We start from the raw sequence: 21812 nt of genomic DNA, 5'->3' as shown, positions 1-21812 counted from the left end.
AGCAGCCGTGGAGCTCCCATCTGGCATGGAGCAGATTCGGACTCTGGGGCACAGCCCAGGAATATGCAATGTGCTGGCTCCCCAGGTAGCTCTGACAGCCATGGCCGTATGGGGGCAGGTATGTTCATGGTCAGAAATCCCACGCTCAGAAAAGCTGGGCAAGCAACTCACAGTCAACAGTACAGTCGTAGGCAGAGCTGGTTCTCAAATTCTAGTCTTCTGACTGCAAATGCAGCTCTGTGCCAACAACAGGCCACTCTGTGCCTCCCTTATAGCATGGAAGCAAAGCCCTCAGAGGTACAGAGCAGACTCAGACCCCAGCACTACAGCTCAGCAACTCATTGAAGCCTTTGGGTAAGCTGCAGGGGCTCTGGGCTTGAGTCCCTCCCCCCAGGAACAGGAGCAGGATCAGCACCACAGAACTGCATCCCTGAGGTAAGCAGCACTCTCACTAAAGGAAAAGCAGTTCCTTCCTTCTGACAGTCTTCTCCCTTACTTCTAAAATGCAGCCCCAAGCATAGCACACCTAGCACTGACCCTGAGTGCCAAGTGCTTCGCAAATAACCTCACTTAGTGTAATGAGAAAAGGCACTGCCACCCTACCTCCTGGATGAGAGAAACTGAGGCACAGAGAAATTTAAGTTGTTTCGGCTAGCAGTAAGCTGGGCTCCAGCCTGAGGACCACTCCCCCAGGCATCCTCTGTCCCCTCATTTCTCAGCCCACATTCTCTGTTTCTCCCTCACCAACCTGGAAATGACATGAGGGTTTCTCTGAGCCTCCTCTGCAGGCCCTTAGAGTTGAGCTGGTCAGAGGCAAGGGCTAGCTGCCCCACAGGCCCTCTGCACCTGACCAGCTAGAGCAGGACTGAAGATAGCCTCAGAGGAGCCGGTGCCTAGGCAGGACAGATTCCATTCTCCTTCTTGTTCAGATTCTGCTCTCCAAGAGTCAGGGTCTCCTGTCCACGCTGTGGCCTCCAAAGGTCTCTGAGGGTCTCCTAGTATGCTCAAAGAGTTTCAGGGGCTCTCATCTGGACGCCTGTCCTGGGAAGAAGAGACACCCACTCCAGAAAGCCTGAGAGCTCCCCAGAGTGGCATCACCTCAAACACCTTCCTCCTGCTCAGAATGGCTCTCCACTCCAGGCAGGGTGGTACACACCTGTAATTCCAGCTTCTGAGGAGGTTGAGGTAGGAGGACCACAAAGGTTGGAGGAAAGGGTGGAAATGGGGCCATGGGTTCAATTCCTAGTACTAAAGAAAGCAAAATTAAATAAAAAATGGCTCTCAGTTGAGGCATGGAAAATCACCAAGTGGCCTAAGAGCCGCCTCCCTGCCACATCCCCAGCTGAACTCCTTTTAGCTTTCTCTTTCCCTAGAGATCAAAGCTATTGTGTCAACACTGGGCCCTGATCCGAGTTACCTTAAGCAGACTGCTTATACAACCTGGGAATGGAAACTGGGGACAGAGCGATTGCTGGATCTCTAAGAGCGATCCAGGTAGCTAAGGAGGGGTTTCCTCAAAGTACAGGAACCCCTTGGTCCTACAGTACTACCAACACATCTATTTCTGAAAGGAATGAAATACCAGGAGTAGAGCTCTCCAATCTCAGCATGCTCCATGGCCAGAAAGACCCCGACCTGTTCACAGTGGCAAGTTAGTGGCCTGGCCAGAATGTCTGTACCAGCGATGCTGAAGCAGGAGCCACAGGAGCAAGGCCTCAGCTCTTTGTCAGTCAAAGCTGCAATTTTCAAATGCCAACCATATACTGGATCCATGCTATAAAACTATCCCCCATTCCTCCAAAGAAACTGTTACTCCCATTTTACAAACATGGACCAGGTATGGGGACAGGTATGTTCATGGTCAGAAATCCCAGGCTCAGAAAAGTTAAGTGGCATGTGGCTCATGAGTGGCAGAATGGGGGCAGAGCCCCCAGTCCATCTGATTCTGGAGCTCCCATTTCTCAGCACCACTCTGTCCCATGAGTGTCAGTTACCAAGAAAGCCCAACTGGGCTGGCTCTTCACCCGGGCTCAGACATAAGAGGAGAAACAAAGGTGGGGTGAGGGGCTCTAGTTCCTTCCTTGTGGGGCTTGCTGACTAACCCTGTGGCTCTGGGCAAGTCAGCAGCTGTTCTTGCACACTACAAGCCTCACCCTGGGGTGAGGGATGAACCAGAGCAAGCCAGGTGATGCTCAACTGCCAGTCCATCAGCAGAGACCACCAAGATGGCCTCCTCTGAGATCACCTTTGAAGACTGCCATGACGGACTTCAGTGCCTGTCAGGAGCACACAAGGTGGCACATCAGATCAGTGTGCGGTGCTGCCACTGCTCAGCATCCCCAAACTCAGAAAGTCCAAGTCCTACAGGTGCTCTTCCTTCACTCAATGTGTCCTGGCTGCTTCCAAGTCTAAAGCAACTACTCTCACATGCATACAAAGGCTGTTTTGTCCTTTACTTAGCGTTCTTTTATCCCAATTGGAATTCTCGGGCTTTCCAAGCCCATCTCTCTCAACAGGTCTTAAGCCTACGTGCATTTATGTTGGGTGGAGTGTGATCCAAATCTGAATTCTATTTGCCATCGGCACAATTCCCATCACAGCGGGAAGGGGGCTAAGGGGGCAAGGCAGCAGGCAATCTGAATGGATGAAGTCTCTGGCAGCTGGCAGGGTGGGTAGAAGGTCACAAAGACTCACGCCAACCAGGCCAAACCCAGGGACTTGGCCAGGGAAAGCACAGCAGGCCTGCAGCTGCCAGGGCTACTCGGATGAGGTCAGACCGCTAGTGCATAAAGAGCACTGCACATGCTGACTAGAAGACCATGGACCCTTGTTCAGGATGGGCCCACGGAGGAGAGTGCCGGGTGCTGACCAGAAGGCACTGCACCCCACATGGGCACCCAGCAGTCGTGAGTTGCTGCTACGCACACGCCATGAGACTGCTGAGTGCCTGTCACATGCAGCCTGGCGGTCCCAGGCAGCTCAGGTCTCCTGCACTCCCTAGGAGGACCCGGCGCTCAGTGGCTTTCCTGAGCACTGCTGGCATGCTAGTTGGCACCTCCCGCTCCTTCCATACCCCAAACCGCCCGGCGAGTTTTCATGGGTACCTCCAACGTCTGGTCATGCAACAGCTGCTGCCTGTTCTGAGGCCTCCTAGAGGTGCAGGGGGTACAGTGTGCGGGCAGCTGCAATCAGTCAATCCTCTGTTTTGGGGCCCTGACCCCTCCCTATGAATGTCTTGCTTCTGTTTGAAGCACTGTTGAAGAATACAATTTGTTTCTCTTTCAAGCGGAGCAGCCTGTAGTTAAAACAAGGCAAGGGGGCTGGTGAGATGGCTCAGTGGTCTAAAGCACCTACTTAGTACAAGCTAAGCTAAGCAAAAACACAGGAACCGTGGTTCAATCCCCAGCACCACATGCCAGCCGGCCCCGTCCCCCTGGTGGGCTGAGCTGGCCACACACACCCACACACGCAATAAGTAAATAAATAAATATTAAAAAAAAAATAAGAAAATAAAAACAAGGCAAGGACTCTGATGCCCAGTGGCACGGCATTCAATGGGTAATCTTACTAATTGTTGCTTTTTCTGTAATCTCTCCACAGTGGATCCCTCTAAATGGCCACAGACAGCCAAGTCTTGCCAGCAGACAACCAATGTCTGGTGGTCACACCAGATCTCAGGTAAACAGGCACTAGCAAAGACCTGTTATGCCAGCCAAACTACTGCTGGCGGACAACTCCTGTGCTCAGGCTAGACCTTGCCCTCAACACACACTCTGTGCACAAGGGAGGCTATGGTGTCACATACAACCCTGATAGCAGGATATTTCCACCCTAGTGTCAAGGACAAAAGACATGAGACAAGAATGTTCACATACAACCAACTTCCTATGGTGGAAGGTAAGTCTGATTCTGTCAGCATTTCGTTAACTCTTAGCTCTCAACAGGCAGATTGCAGCAGGCTCCTTCACATTCATGAAAGAAAAAGGATGCGGTGAAAGGGTATCAAACAAACAGCAAATGGTAAGGAGAGAAAGGGAAGCCAGGAGGACAAAAGAAGAAAGGTGCTCTCATAATAGATGGAGTGGCCCCTGAACACGCACCTTTACTGTGGCTCAGAGTTGCCTTAACGGGCTGCACTCTCCTGCAGACCCTGCGACTATGACGACGACGGTAGAAAGTATCTTAACATCGCCTTGTGTCAGGCAGCGTGCTGGATGGTGTATGTACACGTGTATATGCACACACACATGCACACAGATACACAAATGTACAAGGCACGCACAAAGCTGAACACGGTATACACACACTTTCTCCTACATTCCTGTGTTGGGGCTGGTAGTGTCTGTTGCACACAGATGTTAAGCATTGTGCCCAGGGCTCCAACCTCCTGCCCCCTTCTGAAGGCCTCCTGGTGTGTCAATGTCTCCTCCTAAACACAGATGCAAACATCCACAGCATGTCCAGAAGGAACCTGGTGGACCTAGTGACCACCAGAGCCTCGATTTCCTCAGGAGGCACTGGTATGGACAAGCCCTAAGGGCACACCTGCTTTAAGTATAGGCTCAAGTCACTAATTCCTGCTAAAACCAGCTGTTAATACTGACAAAGGTGGGGCCAGGATTCCCTTGGGCCTTCTCCTGGAGGGTTGGAAGGACTCCAGCTCCCACTGTCCCTCTGACCATGGACTAAAGGCCAAAAGGAAGACCCTGCACACCCATATCAGCTTCTCTGGGGACCGGAGGTATTTTTATCTGAATACCCACCCATTCCAAAGGTCTAACCCAGCAGGCATTTTGCCCCTTTAATCTGAAGCGTTCACACACCTGCTCCCTGAAGACATGTGTAAAAGGGCTTCACAAGAATGTTCAAGAGGAGCAAATGTATCAACTAAGATCAAAGGCCCATGAAACAGAGTACAGAGTCAGCTTAAGGACTTATGAGCTGGTGTCAACCCTGCAGACAAACCTTCCACAGATACATAAGAACATCTATTAGCTTCTGCCCCATGAAAAGGGGGATCCTGCACACTTTCTGGCAGTTACAAATGATGAGTACATAGTACACAAAGGATAGTGTTTGTGGATAAAGGCCTAACACCAGCCACTCCCGGCAATGTACACCAGCACCATCCCCATGTGGTAGGCACCCTCACCCAAGGGTCCTGGTTGAGGAAGGAGTGCCCCAGGTCTGATTTCCTAGGCTGCCTAGAAAGCAAGGCCCAAGTGCTAAAGCCTTTGCTCATCCACTGGAAAGTCGAAGCAGCCAGAGCCGCAGAGCCCCACAGAGAAGGCAGGCCACGGTTGGATGTCTGGCGGGAGATGGCTCAGAATCCATGGCTTTCTCAGGGCCCTGGCTACAGGCCATGGGGTACACACACTCTCTTTCCTGGGGGCCCCCTCTCTACTTTCCCTGTGCTCCATCTGGCCACAGGACTAGCTGCTGAGCAGGTGGCTAAAGACCGACAGGCTGAACCGAGGCAACCTCCCCGGCTCCAGCACACTACCCCGGCCTTGGAGGCCTGCCTGGAGCTGATGAAGCAGCCTACACAGCTGGGCATGGCCTCTCAAATGATATATTTTTAAATGGTTTCTACCCAAGTAAGGGTAGAAAATGCCTCCAGTGATGCCAGTGGTGTTATTCCAACCTGTGGCTAGTAAAATATAATAACATGGATAAGTTGTTTTTATTACCTCTCTAGCTTATTAGCTAATAAAATACGCTCAGCATTAAAAATTTAACTGAGGCTATGTATCACGTCCAGAACTCAGAGATCTAGATTTCCTTCAGGGGAGACCCAAAAACTGTCATTTTTCCCAGCCTTTTTACTTATTTAAAGTCTCTGCAAAACGAAATTTTCTCTTGATGGTCTATGCATACATCCAACCACTGCCCAGCAAGTCAAGCCCGAAATGTCAACTACACCAGAAGGAAAAAGGGACTTGCCTGGTGGAAAGATGAAAGACAGAGAAACTTGCAGGGAAGCAGGAGCTGTGGGACCCACAGGCACAGGAAAACACAAGCATGTCACTAACTCACCCCCGAGCTGCCCCAGCTGGGTCCTGGGGCCTTGAGCAAAGCTGGCCAGAAAGCCTGCACTCTGAGGCTAGGTATGTGCTGGACTGGACATACCCAAACCTCTTCTCTTATTGGGTCCCTTAGGTCGGAAGAAGAACTAAAGAGGAGAGAAGAAAACTTATGAACAGACACTGTCCCCACGTGAAACAGAGTGGACACCACAAGGCCACCTACCCCGGATCTGGTCCTGGAGCTAAAGGAGCGAGGCTCACCCCAAAGAGACTATCCTCTCCAGCAGGGTGTCTCTCTGCACACACTGAGACGTGACTGATGTTTCCCTTCATGGGACTGGAAAAATGATGATGGCCAAACACATTGCACTGTGCAACACTGCTATCTAGATGGACACAACTAAAAGTTCTCCCTTCCATCTGTAGTCATTGGGGACAGCACCAAACATATACTCTGGCTTTACCACCGTGCCCACACCCTCTGGCCTCCCTGGCAGGAACCAAATGCAGCCAGTCCCCAGGCCCAGAGATGGCCGAGATCCGAGCTGAGGGTGTGCAAGCTTTAAGTTCATCTCAATCAGGCTGGCACAAGGCAGGGCTCCAAGACAAAGAGAATGAAGTTCAAGGGACAGAGGTCTATGGCCAGACAGTTCTAACTACAGGAATAGCAAGAACAGTTACAGAGGTGGCACAGAGGATGCTGACCACATTTCTTGGCAGCCTAACATTTTCAACAGTGTAAACAAAGGAATATGCCCACACCCCACTGCCTTGCTCTTGAAAACCCTGACCATGACACCGATCTTAGGATCAGCATAATCTGAGAGACACTGAAGGTGCGTGGGGTGTCTCACAGCAGCTTCAGGGGTAGGATCTGGAGAGAGGGCTGTAGGGAAGGGCCAGAAGGGGATTACAGCGGGCACATTGGCCTGCCTGCAATGTCTGCCTTTCACCATCTGTCTGATCTTGTACCACTAACAGTGTGCATCACAAGGAAATAGCACGTCTCATTTTAAAGAGAGAAATAGACACTTAAAAAAAAACTTGAAATAATCTTTCTTTGAATAGGATTCTTTAAACAAGGGAGTTCACCCATTCCTGGGCATCTCTATAAACCTGCACTGCACACTTGGCCAGGATAGACCAGGACCAGCAGAGGCTCCCGTGAGCACAGGAATGTTCTGAAGCCCCCTCTGCAGCACTGGGGCACTTACCTGGGCCATCTTGGCAAGGTCTAAGGAAGGCCTCTGCTCCTGCACATCTTCGGGGCGCCGCCGTTTTACACCAACCTTCTTGTCATTAAGGACACATGGCTGGGAGCGGCTGCGGGAGAGCCCACTGGAACGTCTCACCAGCTCTGGCGTTGAGGCAGGTGTGCTGTTGGCTGAGGGTGGACAGTATTCCGTGAAGGAAAACTGTTCATGGGAGCAAGAGAGAGACCGCTGCAGGTCTAGCCGGCCTGCACCCACAGGATGTGGGTCGGGGCTCCAAGGGTCACCTGCCTGTCTGCAGGGGGGTGAGCCCAGGGCTCCTCGGCTGCTGGGCTGCGCCCCAAAGCGGTGGTGTAGTCCCGCCTGGTGGCAGGGTGAGGACAGCCCATTGGCCCGGGCAGGGAGGCTGAAGCTGGAGCTCCTCTGCATGGTGCTGGCGCCACTGGAATAGCGCTGCACACTGCCACCACTGTAGCACCGTCTCTTCTCCACGGGAGTCCAGACTTTGGACCCCAAGGGCCGCCATGATGTCCGGCAGCTGGACATCTCATCAGAGAAGGACAGTGACCGGCACTGGCGCTTGCTTGGGGGTGCGGAAGGGTTCCCATTGTGGTCACTGATGCTGAGGTCTTTGATCAGGCTGGTCACTGCACAGGTGGTCACCGCCTCTCGGTGCCACAGTGAGCCGTCCTGACACTTTTCAGGGAGGCATTCCCAGATGCTGGCGCTCGGTTGGTCAATCTGAAGAGGGCATTTCCTATCCAGGTCTCGCCATCTGTCATTTTCTGATGCATAAATGACAAAAAAAAAAACAGGTTTTGAGAGGCCTTAACACCAACCATCTATTTTTGTTTTCCACATAGCATTTTGGAGACAGAAAGGCTTAAAAACCATCCAGTTCAGCCTTATTTTACAAATGAGAAACTGAGGCTGAGAGAAAAAGCAAATCTCAATGTGTTAAGTTAAAAGCAGAGTGAGAAATAGGACTTACATACATCCTCTGGATTCCTGACACCATTTTCTTCCCAGCATACCACACTGCCTCCCAGAAAAATGCAAAGCAATGTTTTCCACACAGAATTCTTTCTTAGCTTACAAGTGGGAAACGAACCCACCCCACCACTCTGGTGGCAGAGTCAGGGCAACGTATGGGGCTAAGTCCCTACTCAGTTCTTGACTGTTCTTCAGGTGGGAACTGATTCCCTAGAAGACTAACACAAAGTAGAGTCTTCCAACACTTCAGAAGATCAAGGTCAAAATGGGGCTGGGGTACTTCCATGTCAGTTTATTTATATCCCGCCTTTAAAGCATTTGCTGTAAATAGAAAATGGATCTCTTATGGATTATGTCCCCTCTACCAAATGCTCAACATCAACAGTTGCGGCCAATCACAGCACTTCTTCTGTGTTTCTTTGACTTCTGGCTGAAACTGAGGATATTTAAAGTAATTAAAATCCATAAGAGCAAGTCTTGAGTTGCACAGACTTAAGAACATAATTTAGATGCACACATTCATGTCTGTACTCGATTGTATGCATAAATAAGCTAACCCTATGGATTGCTAGATCTGCCCTTGAACTTTCATTTTGGTGAAATCATCAAGATTTGTTATTTTTCAATACAGAATCAGGCTTCATGCTGGGAATTCAAGGAGATGTAAAGATAAACTTGACATGGTTCTTGTATTCACGTTTACAAAAGCACAGTTAAGAAACATGCTATGCTGTGAGGAATCAACATGCCAGCATTTTCTATCTTCCAAACCTGCACATATTTATAAACTGTGCAAACGTAAATAGCTTGAGTCAGGCAGTCAGCAGAAGTGGACCGTAACATAGAGCTCACAGGGTATCTAAATGAGTTCCAGGCCTCTGGGGCGACAGGGTTCACTCATTAAGACTCCACCCTGGGCCACGCGATCCACACAGCATGTTGCACGCAGCACAGTCAAGTCCAGAGAGGAAAAGCAAGCGTGGTGGGGGTTGAATAACTGGCCCAGGGTCACACAGCTTACATGATGCAAAACCAGGCTGGTCTGACCCTAGGACCACAGTGTCTGTCTTCATCACACTATAGTTCTGAGACGCACCATGGGGAGCCTGACACCAGCTCTGTCCCAAGAAGCTTTTGAGCAGGCCAAGATACGCGACTCAGATTCAGAAAGTTGCGATTTACCCATCTGAGAGGCAGGTCTTCTGCAGCAAAACCCACAAATTTAACTCCTTTACTTCTAATTCTACTCCCAATTCACAAAAGGTATCAAGAAACAAGACATTTCTAGGCTGAATTTAGACCCTTACCTCTCTGAATGTTAAAACAGAAACATTTAACCTACCGAAAAATAAAACTGTACAACTAAACAAGTTTTGAAGTCATACGTATATGCAAGGAACAGAAGCCCAGTTACACGGGGGAGTCTTGGTTCTAGTACCAAGAATCAACAAATGGGACTATATCAAATTTAAAAGATCCTGCACAGCAAAAGAAACAATCAATAGAGTGAAAATAACCTACAGAATAGGAAAATATTTTGTCAGCTATTCCAGACAGAGGATTTATATCTAGAATATATAAAGCAATTAAAAAATTAGCCCCCAAATAAAAAACCCAATCAGAAAATGTATACAGGAAATGAATAGTCACTTCTCAGAAAAAGAAGTACAAATGTCTAATAAATGAAGTTGGGGGCCGGGGAGATGGCTTAGTGGAAAAAGCGCTTCCTTGGCAAGCGCAAGGGCCCGAGTTCAATCCCCAGTTCCGTGAAGAAAATAAATAAATAAATAAATAAATAAATAAAGTGTTCAACATTGCTGGCCATTAGAATACAGGGAATTAAATCACTGTCTGATTTCTTTCATTCAAGATTAGTCTCAACATACACCCATTTGTCTCCAAATGACTCACATTTAGCCTTCTTTATGGCAGAGTAATACTCTATTGTGTGTAAATGTATTTTCTTTATCCATGCATCTACTGATAGGCACATGGGCTCGTCCTAAAACTTAGCTATTATTCATTGTACAGCAGCACAATTCATAATAGTTAAATCTTGGAAGTGACCTATATGTTCATCAACAGATGAGTGGATAAACAAAATGCAATGCTTACACACACTACAGTACTACTCCGCCATTCAGATAAATTGTAGGGAAATAGATGAGGCACCTTGAGACCATACAGCAGACAAGTTTAAGTATCACATTTTCTTTTACATGAGAAACCCAAAATATAAATAAAGAGCAAAATCAAAGAGATGATAATAAGTAGGCAGCTAGAGGGTGGGGCAGATAGCTCAGTGGCATAAGTGCCTGCTTTGCAAGCATAAGGTCCCGAGTTTGATCCCAGGTACTGCAAAACAAAACAAAACAAAACTAAGTAAGCAGCTAGATCTTTCTCCAGAAGGAAGATCAGGAGCTGGAGGGAGGGAGCAGAAGGAAGGGGATGAAAAGAGAATTATGATATGTCACATACGCAGACCAACTCCCACCAGGAAGATGAGAGATCTGCAAACTTGCACCAATGAAACTTTTTAAAAAGAGACAAGATAGTTCTCAAAAGTTGCTGACTGCGATGCCCTGCACGAAGCACCACAATCATCAGCTACCCCACTGGTTCAAGGGGGATAAACCACGTGGCAAAAGGGGAGGCCAAGCACAAGGCATAAGCACCGCCCTGGCAAGCACAAGGTCCGGAGTTGGATTCCCAGTACTGCAGAAAAAATGGGGGAAGAGGGAGGCCAGAGGAAAAGCCAGGTCAGAGTTGTGTGTGACACTCCTTCCACTCAGGCACCCTGCTGTAGTCATGCGACATAAAGCCTGGGAGGCCAGGACAGCGGGCAGGGGACATAAGGAGAAACCCACACAGAGGCTTTATCCACCGAGTCTCAGGAGCTGGGAATGCGAGGAAGTGATTTCCATAAACCCACGCAGGCCAGTTCAGACCCAAAGCAGGACCAATGAGATACTCAATTCCCCTCATCACAGAGACTTGCAGGCCCTGCCCGTGGCCTAGCCAAAGCAAGTCCGGACACCTGTCATTCAGCTGGATTAGATAAAATTACTTCCGAATACAAACACTACCAAGAAGTGTATTTTTGTAAGTTGCATTTATGTTGTTCAAAGATACTTTCACTATCCATAGAAAGTATTCTCTCCAAGTCCTAATCATTCTTTTAAAACAGTTTCCATTTGATATCAATCATCAGGTCAAAGTTCAGTGGACTAAACTAATATAAAATTAGAAGAAATATAAACTCACAGACTGAGTAATGACCAGCTTTGTTATGCAAAAGGAAGAAAAAAGTAGAGTATTATGGATGATAATGATTTCCATTAAAATAATGACACTAAAGTGGTAAAAATATTGCAATGTCCTACAGTAGGGGGCTGGATAAACACAGTATCAAGGAACAACACGGAGCATAAAGCAGCCCATCTCAAGGAGCCCGTAAAGATGTGGGAGATGCTGGCCATGCGATGCCGTGATAAAAAGGCAGGATATAAAACTGAATGATGCTTATTTAGTAAAACATGTATGTGTTATATGGAAGATAAAAAGGAAACAGAAGCGATAATAATTGATTGGCAGACAGCTGCTTAATATACACTTTCTTTTTTAAAAATTTTTCTACAGTTTCTAAATTTTCTATGCAAACAAAAGGCTTAGCAGTACGTGAGGGCTGCGCCCACTAAGCCTACTGGTCCTGTTCGACATAATCCAGGAAGTCAACCAGGGCCAGGGCCTAAGCCTCACCTTCCTTTGGGCTTTCAGGAGGTTGCTGGCCACTGACTTCCCTTTAGGGTCAAGGCACTGAGGCACCCCAAGGGCTAGGGCTGTAGCAGACTAAGGAAGGAGCCCAGCCACAGTGCAGGGGGCCCCATGATGGCAGCATGGACTGTGCGTTTAGCTGCCATGGGCACACATGGAATGTGGCTCAAACAGGCCTCAAAAACCTGTGAGGGCTGGGGAGATAGCTTGGCGGTCTAGGTGCCTGCCTGGAAAGCACAAGTACCCGAGTTTGATTCCTGGTACTGCATGCCATGTGGGCCCTGAAACTGGGCATGGTGATGCACTCCTGTAATCCTAACACTGGGTGTGTTGACACAGGAGGATCACTACAGGTCTGAACTATGTAGCGAGAGCCTGTATCAAATAACAGTAATTTTTTAAAAACATGAAATTTGAAGAGGTTGATCCTGTCTCTGAGGATGCCACTTTCCATGCCATTTTTGTTTCACTGGACTGGTATTTTTCCTACCTCTAGGAAACGATAAGGGAACTTGCAAGGCAGAAATACACAACCGTGACGCTCTCATCTAGCAGCGCCATTCCATTCCCTTGGCCATCTTGCAATCTTGCTGCCAGACAAGACATCTAGGGGCCCCTATTCCAGTCCCACATCCTCACTGCCTCTAGAGAGCTTTCCGAAGGCCCCACTGACTATGATCCAGTCCCCAGATAGCTATCCATTGCTCCTTTTGTTTTTTCCTTTAGAAAAGGTTTCACCATGTAGTCCAGGCTGGCCTTCAGCTCACTATGGAACCCAGGCTGGCCTTGAACTCATGGCAACCCTTTTGCCTCAGCTTCTGGAGTCCAGGGATTATAGGCATGAGCCATGCCTGGTTTAGTTATCTACTGCCTCTTGAAAAGATGCAAATGTTTTAGGCTGGCATCTAGGCCTGTCCTTTTGTGGTTTCCCTAGCAGAACCAAAATCCTAGGTACAAAACTTACGACATTGGAAGCTGGACAAGAATCATGATTAGTGAAAACCATCCTTAAAAATTCCCAATCAAGTCGGTCATGGTGGCATATGCCTACAGTCACAGCACTCGGGAGGCTGAGGCAGGAGGATCATTGCAAGTTCAAGATCAGCCTGGGCTACAAAGTAAGTTCAAGGCCAGCCTGAATTGCATAGTGAGACCCTGCTTCAAAAAGGAAAAAAACTCAATCAGCCCATGAGTTACAGTCCTCCTGGTTTCAAAGAGACAACCCTGAAGAGTAGCTCTTATGCACCAGCAATTAATTCCTTTTGAAGCTACAGTTTAATCATGAGATTACAGGAATGAATACCAGTAAAATCTAAATCCAAAGGGCTGGGAGTCCAACTCACTTGGTCTTGAAGCTAACTACCAAAACCCCCCAGGGTACTGGGCTGAGTGATAAAATCTAACATGCCCTGCTTTCCTACTGGACTGACTCCAGTCCTCTTCACAGAGTCTGATGATTTTAGTCTTTAAATTTTCTCTGTTGTAGAGAAGACTCTGAGTCAGCTCCCAACTCATTCTGTTGGATCAACTAGAGCATAACGTGGGTACAGGTGCATCCTTCCTCCCAACACAACCACTTCTGTGCCTACACACTGTCACTAGGCCTGAACTGTTTTTCTACCTTTATCTTCCATCCACCAAGAGAACCTCAGCTGGAGAGATAGCTCACTGGTCTAAGCACCTGCCTAGCAAGACAAGGACCAGGGTTTGGTCCCCATATCGCATGCCATGTGGCCACTGAAACCAATCATGGTGGCACACATCTGTAATCCCAGTGCTGGGGAGGTTGAGACAGGAGGATCACTACTAGTCCAAGCTGGGTAGTAAGACCCTGTACCAAACTGGGGGAGGGGGAGGGGGAGGGGGAGGGGAGGGGGTAATGCGAGCATGGAGCCTCTCACTCCTCATTTAGAAGCCACCAGAAGGTCCTCTAAGGATACCTGTTTTTCCATATGACCCCTACCCATCACAGCAGTTTGCTCAGGCTGTTATACTGGCAAAGCCTTTGTTATTTGCTATGTAGTAGTGCCTGCTTGGTCTTGCTGTCCTCATGTTTGGCACAGATGACCCTTCCTTGGTCATGCAGGTCTAACCTGGGCTGTCAAGCTGCCGGGAGACTGGTGGGCGGAGTCAGGTAAGTCACTTTGAAAATGCAAAGGGCTGTTATTCTTATCTACACCAGGCTGGTGGCCACTTGATCTGTCAGCAGCGCAGATACTATTGTAATAGTTTCTATCTTTATCACATTGAGAAGTAAAATATAAGAAAGTAAAAACAATTGAGACTATGTTTAGCCCTTGGGTTTCCTACCTTCACTCAGGGAACAGCAAGCTATTTGCCAGGTCAGGTCACCAGACAAAGGAAACAAAAACAGAGGCTGTTTTTAATGGCAAACTGCCCCACATGCTAGGCACCAGCGTCACCCTGCACAGAGGGTCTCCACAGGGCTGTGAGAAGAGCCAAGCAAGGTTTCCACCCCTCCATTCAACATCACTTCTATACAAACTATAACACTTTCAAAAGTGGTGAAGGCCATGAACATAGGGAGTCTACTGAGCAAGGTCACTCGGCATAACGGAAAGAGCACAAACCCTAGGTTCAAGCCTCAGTTCTGCAAGTTCCTTAACCTCTCATATCAGGAAGAAAACAGGGACCCAGTATGGAGCCTGCCAACAGCTCTCTGAAATGGCAGCCATCATCGTAACTTCAGTACGACAGTACCGGAAAACGTACTTGTATCTGATGCTCAGGTCTTCTGTACTGTGGTATCAACTGCTGGACTCAAGCTGGAAAGAAAACCTGTATTCTCTGCACTAGGACTTCCTGCAGTGGGGTCTCTGCAGCATGTGCAGAACTATCCTTGAGGGAGGAAGTGTTTCTAAAGCAGCAGCCCTCTTGCTGGGAATGGTAGTATAAACTTGTAATCCCAGTTGCTTGGAAAACTGAGGCAGGAGGATTTCAAGTTTAAAGGCAGCTAGGAAAATGTAATGAGACCCTGTCTCAAAATTCTCGTCATTTTGTGTAGCACTGTCTTCTGATCTTTGTTGTAGATCTTTGTTGTAGTTATAACCTTCGCACGTACTGAAGTTCAGGTGCAGCTCTACAAAGTTTGGACTTATCAAGCTGTGCCTGGCTTGGGTCTGGCTGCTGTGCTCAGCTCCTTCCCGCTGCTGCCCTTGAGGGTGAACCTGTTGTGCCCCTGTGGCAAGATGTTCTGCTCCTGGACTAGCTGGGTGGATCTATCCTCTACACTCTCTGCAGGGATTGCAGCTGCAGGGTTACACCCCAGGCTTGTATGCCAGGCCTGAGCTGTGCCTGGAGGGGGCAAGGTGGAGTAGGGAAGAGAAGAAGCTCTCCCTCACACTCACTGGGTCGGGGCTAGGACTGGGTCTGGGGGTTCCCTGAACACAGCAGAAATTCCCACTCGGCGGGCGGGGTGGGGGAGGTGCTGTGGAGTGGTGGGGGGCATCCCAAGTGGGTGGGAGAGGGTCTTGCCCACACCGAGCCTGGGCTGGGACTGGTATTTGGTCCTGCCGGCGCAGGGTAGCAAGACGCTCTCCCACACACTCACCGGACCTGGGCTAGGACTGGGTCTGGGGGTTCCCAGAACGCAGCAGAAATTCCTACTCGGGGTAGGGGAGGTGCTGCGGAGTGGTGGGGGGCGTCCCAAGGGGGTGGGAGAGGGTCTGGCCCACGCTGCGCCTGGGCTGGGACTGGTCCCGCCGGCACAGGGTAGCCCCTGTCTCAAAATTAAAAGGTAAAAAGAACTAGGAATGTAGCTCAGCACTTCCTAGATTCAATCTCCAGTTCCTGTCCCCACACCCTAAAAAAGCACCCAAGCCTCCTCTAAAGATATACCTTCCCCAGATAGCCCTGTCCCCTGACTTGATAAACCAAAACTTCTTGGGGCAGGAATCTGTATTTTATCTTTTTTTTTTTTCTTTTTTGTACCAGGGATTGAACTCAGGACCTTACGTTTGCCAAGCAGGCACTTAAGCCGCTGAACTATCTCCCTGGCCCCTAAATATGCATTTTAATAAGCTCTCCAGGTTACTATAATACAAAAATGCTGAGAACCACTACTCTGGATGATAGGTACACAATGGGCTTGGTCAGAACAGCAGCCCAGCCAGCCTCCCCAGCTACATTCTGGAACCTTCTTTTTTTTTTTTGGCAGAACCGGGGATTGAACTCAGGCTCTTGCGTTTGCCAGGGAAGCACTTATTCCAAGGAGCCATCTCCCCAGCCACTCTGGAAACTTCTAATGCAGTGATGATTTTGGGTTCATAACAACATTGAGAGTTGTGTTTTTGTCTTGTTTTGGTTTTGGTTTGGACAACTGCAGAATTACAAGGAGAATCACTTTGCCTTTCAAGTACCCTGGAGCCCTTATGTCCAGTTCACCAAGTGCGCCCCTCAGGACTTCCTTCTCAAACTGCACAACCAGCTCTCGGGCCACTGGCCGGGGCCCGAGAGGCAACTAACTCTTACAAACAGGAAGTGAGTGTGGCCTCCTACCAACTCCCTGATGACACGCTGTGGGCTCTCCACTATGTCCTAAAGCTTTCCAGAAGGGCTCCCCACTTTCCTGGTACCCAACACCAAGACATCAAGAGGCCTGAGCACAGCAGCACACAGAGCCTGAAAGCAAGCAACTGCTGATCACTTTCTGTGCCACCCCTGCTACTGTAGCCTTCAGGAGTACTGCAAAGCTTCTCAACCTCCCTGCTGCACCCAAGCTTACAAGTCTGAAATTACACATGGGAATGTATCCATGTATAACACTCTGCCTACAGATCAGAGGGTAAGCCACACACGGACAATGGCTGAGTTCTCTCACAGAGGAACTAAGTGACCAAAGCCTCTTCCAAAACTGAGACACAAAACTGACATGAAGTCTCTGGCTTCTGACTACCCTGCAAGGCATCACATTGCAGATAAGGATGCAAATCTCCAAATTCACAGCCACAAGGATCTGGTCCTGCTGCCGCCCAACCAAGGAGTGCAGAAGGCTGCTGAGTACACAGATATAAGCTTGAAGAAAGAAATACACTCAGAAGAATACAAATGGCATTTGACCTCAAGTGTTTGGGTTTCTATTTCTGCTCTAAACTTGTAAGGAAACTCCCAGGGGCCTAGATTTTGGAGAACTTGTTACATTCAAAAGACAGATGAGTTTTACAGCAGAGGAAATCTCTGTGCTGTTTTAGATGCACCCCTAAAGTGACATAACCACAACAGAATGTGGTTTCTAGAAAGGTTAAATACCTTAAGTGCAGACCCAAGAGGCAAGATTCTTACAACCTCTGAGGTCCAGGAAGCAAGCCTTCAGCTAGGTCATCAGAGATCTGTCTTCACACTCATCTACTTGCAGTATTAGGTCTCTCTCCCTGCCCGTGGGCTGCTTTGCTAACTTCACCTCAAGGCTGTAAGGACTCTGCCTGATTTGGGGGGAAGGCAACCAAACTTTCAAGGGGAAACTCAACCTTCTAAAGACAACTTTGTAAATTGATCTTATGACAGAAGGGGGCGGGTGCGACATGCACTGATGTCATCTACATGTTCATGGACCTTAGAGCCTCTGCCTCACTACAGCTCTTCTTTGACCTTCAACAGAATAGAGAATCAATGATGCCAGGAAGGAAAGGCTCCTGTGTCTCCCTGCCCGGGACTCTGCCAATGGTCCTACCTTCTTACTACAATGGAGGGCAAACTGGCAGTTGTGTCTTGAGTTCAGGGACAGTGACACAAGGCATAAAACTCCTTACACAAGGTATGACAAACACTGGATTAGGATTGCTAGAGATGACATGCCACCTGGCCTCATTTGGGGACTAGGAAGGCTGGCCTTCAGAATGCCCAGAGGAGACAGAGACACAGGAGGGTTCAAAGTAGTTGCGGGGCCTTCCCCTCACCAGCAGCTGCCACTGATGCCAGAAAGCCTTTGCTCTCACACAAAGGACCTAATGGGTTTGCCAAGGTGTAAAACGCAGAGCAGACTGGGTCTTCAGAGTAGCAGCCTCAGCCTCTTCCCTCTGCACAGACAGGGTTACCAACACTGTGCCAGCCCTTTCAGCCCAGACAAGGAATTCCTGCTCCAACCCTCCCTCAGTGCCCAGGGGCAATTCATAAGTGTGTGTTGGGGGAAGGGGCCACCAGGTCAACCAAACTCGGTCATAGGTCAGAAAACTCAGTCTGGCGCATCTCTTTAGATTCCTTCTGGGTTGTAGGTATGCACACAGTACAATCAAGTTCAGAACCTGCAGTGCACAGCAAGGCTGGATGCTTTTAGATAGTCAAAGGACTGGCAGGTGGGAGAGCTCTTCAGGAAACGCAAGAAATGTGAATTAATTATTCACTAACTAATACATCCATGGGCTCCTTGCTGAAGGTAGGAAAGAGCATGTGTGTGCAATCCAAGCACTTTACTCATCAAGTGGGTGATCACGGCAATCCTCGGCTACAGGAGGGGAGACAGAGCTTGTGAGCTGCATTGTGCTTCCCCTGTGAAACACGGCTCACAGACAGCAGAGCCCAAACTTAAGCCTGGTCCACGACCCTAAAGCAGCTGGGCCAGGTAATCTCCTAACTTGACCATCTTATGCCATGGAGATCACAGTGCCCAAAGATAGTCTGCACTAGCCATTCCTTGATAGGGCTGGCAAGCACCTACTTAGGCAAGCACAGGGACTGGGGTTCAATCCCTGGCACCAGCCCCACCCTGGGCATGCTGAGCTGTCCACTGAGATCAGGCACGGTGATGGTGTAATCCCAGCACTGGGGAGGCTGAAAGTAGGAGGATCACTATGAATCGAGCTGAATAGTGAGACCCTGCACCAAATACATTTAAAAAAAAAAAAAATTTTTTTTTAATAGCCATTCCCTATACAACGGCAATACTGTGACCTGCCCATTTCCAACCCAAATGGGCCCAACCTGTATGAGACAGCACCTGAGAGGCTCCTTCTTCACTTGCCACTGCAAATACCTGCCAACTCTATTTCACATGTATCTCCATTCCCTATTTTATTCCAGGAACTGTCTGAAACTAAGAAACAGTACCAAGAAGAATTCAAAGTACCTTGTAGAGATGAGCCTTAAACTGTACTAGAGATTTTTTTTTTACATCTCATATATATGCCGATAATCATTAAAGATACAATGAAAATAATGTAAAAATTTAAAAAACATGATTTTAAAAAGTCATGCATACATATATGCATACTTCTGCATGGATGTAACTTTTTTTTTTTTTTATGTTTTAAAGATTTATTCTATGGTGCATCTTTCGCAAAGGAATAATTCATTGAAAATAGGCTCTTTTTTTTTTTTTTTTTCAACAAATAATACATTGCATATATTCTTCTTAGTGGTTAATTGCTGTACAAGATGCGGACTTGTGATCCTATTCACAAACACCATTAGAACAAATCATTCTATTCATTAAGAGAATGCAACTATATATCTATCCCAACCTCTTTGAATACACAGATACAAAATGGACATTCATCGGTATACCCCATTTTTTCTAAGTTACATTATTGAATATTATAGGTGTGTAAACTCAGCAAAATATTCTAAAAGAGTCCAGTAGCCTATGGATGTAACTTTTTCAATAAAAAAATCTCATCCAAGCCTACAGTAGCTAACTGGAAGTTTCTCACAGGAGGTTGTGGTCCAATCATAACCCTTAAAATGGTTATCACTGAAAGATTTAAAAAAATGAGGAAAGGACCAAAAATCAGGCCTGAGGAGCTCTGATGGCATATTATTTTTCATTGATTCATTCGACTGTTTTTAAGAAACCAAAGACAGCCCCTGAGTCCAGCTTCTTCACACAGGTGCAATTACACTCTACTTTCAATGACAAACAGTGCCTGAGTTAAAAGACTGAAAGCCACCAAGTCTCCATGTGGTGTCTCGTCCTACGCAGCTCCACACAGCCACCTGGTCTCCCCGTAGAAGTTCATCCAGAAAGCGCCCCTGGGAACAAGCCTTTTATGTACAGGGTAGACTTTTACAGCCAAGTAATTAAACACAGAAAGTAAGGGCTTATAATTAAAATGCTGACAAACCTGAACTGAGCAGCACAAGTAGAGCGGCTATAATATTTTTACAATTCCTTTTTATACATAATGTATGATCCTTCTGCTCATTTCCTCTATGTTCTTTGCGTGTGAAATAATTTACATTAATAAATAATTTATTACCATAACTCCTAAAAGTAATTATGGGTTTCCACCCAACTTTGCAGCATATGAATTGTTTTGTTCTGTCCATTGAGTTGTACTTATAAGACGCTTTCCTAGTGGCCTTTCTGAAGACTGGTATTGCCCTCGCTCTCTTGCATCTCAGGTGCTCTCAGGTCTTCTCCCCCTGCCTCAGCAGTGAGGCAGTGCAATGCGCGGCGTCCGCTGGTCCCATAGCACAGAACCCATTTAACAGCTGCAATTAGAAGACAGTGGTGAATGGAGCTACTCTCACCCGACTTGCCCTGCCTCACTAAAAATGGGTGAACTAGTCTACATAGGCCCCAGAGTCAGCATAGAGACGCATCTCACACCACAAATGGCACAGTATTCAGAGGTGCTGTGTACAATGGCCTCCATGAAGGCCTCGCCTCACCCACACAGGAGACTGCGCTCTGTGCTCACTGGAGGCCAGTGTCGGGAGCAAGGTCTGGCTCCCTGCCCAGCCAGCTGACCCTGGGTGGACCATGCCATGGAGCTGCCACCTGACCCACCTTTCCAGTGTCAAGAGCACAGTACACCGGCAGGTCCATAGCTCTTCCCCAGAAAAGCTGTTTGCAGAGGAAATTCCACTCCAGCACAGAAGATGGGCTAGTGAGGAGCCAGGCAGTGAGCAAGAAAGCCAAGAGGGCAGACTTGGCCTCCGCCAGAAAGGGCCCTGCAGCACAGACCAGGCCTGGCACCCTAATAAGGGGCCCTTAGCTGGTCACTGAGCAGGCGGGCAGGGCTGGGTCCCACCCTGCCCTGAGTGTCCCCCTCACACCTCACCTGACTTTGTTCTCTCCCCCAATCTGGAAAAGCACAAAATCACTTCTTTGTATCAAATTTCTAAATTGGAGTAGGAGACAAAGGTGAGGTGAAGACTAGTACCTACCTTGAAATCATAAAACAGGTAGCACTTTGAAAACAAAACAAAGGCCATCATCGTGAGCACTTGATGGTATCAGTAACGTGTTTTATCTCAGGGTGGAAAGGAAGCCCAAGCATTTGGAAAGGTGGCAACGTAAGAAGCAGTGGCACAGAATGCAGCGCTCTGCTCCTGGTCCTAATGCGCTTAGTGGACCTTCCTTTCAAGCATTTATGAAACCCAGATTCATATGGGCTTCCAGCTAGGGCCCTCACATAGGATTAGCGGCTAACAAGATCCAGCCTCTCACAGGCAAGTCCCACTGATTGGGGCCAGCACTTGAGCCCTTTATCTCCAGAAGACAGACCAGCGTTTAGTGATTATAATAATTTGGCACTTTATCTTTACTTAGCATTGTCCAACCCTGGAAGGGCCCAAAACCCTCTTTAAAAGTCTGGCCAGCCCTCAGGGTGTTCTCTTCCACGCTATTTGAAAAGCAGCCACACCCGAGATGAAATCTTGGTGTCTAAGGTGCACTCCCAGTTTGCACAGCACAGAGGAGGGCACAAAATCTCAATTCACAGGTTAAATGGGCTGGAGTGGTAACTCGAGCTTCCCTCAGCACACACAGGGCCTGGGAGGCTTTGGGCAGCTGACGCTCCTGCCTCAGTAGGTGCCAGAAAAGGATAGAAAGGAAGGGCCAGAATGGGTA

General features: G+C 48.2%; 1 protein-coding gene across 3 annotated transcripts in view; it reads right to left on the bottom strand.

Annotated features, from left to right (window-relative positions):
• Positions 1 to 21812, bottom strand: part of Fam53b (family with sequence similarity 53 member B) — a 123308-nt gene that overhangs the window by 50703 nt on the left and 50793 nt on the right. For all 3 annotated transcript variants that reach the window (XM_023708906.1, XM_023708908.1, XM_023708907.1), the window contains one exon: positions 7241 to 8022. In XM_023708906.1, coding sequence (XP_023564674.1) covers positions 7241 to 8022 — 782 coding nt within the window. The remainder of the gene's footprint in view (positions 1 to 7240; positions 8023 to 21812) is intronic.

Source organism: Octodon degus, unplaced genomic scaffold, assembly GCF_000260255.1.
Source record: "Octodon degus isolate 3935 unplaced genomic scaffold, OctDeg1.0 scaffold00010, whole genome shotgun sequence".
In the NCBI taxonomy this organism is placed as follows: domain Eukaryota; kingdom Metazoa; phylum Chordata; class Mammalia; order Rodentia; family Octodontidae; genus Octodon; species Octodon degus.
This window is presented reverse-complemented; position numbering and strand designations above follow the sequence as displayed.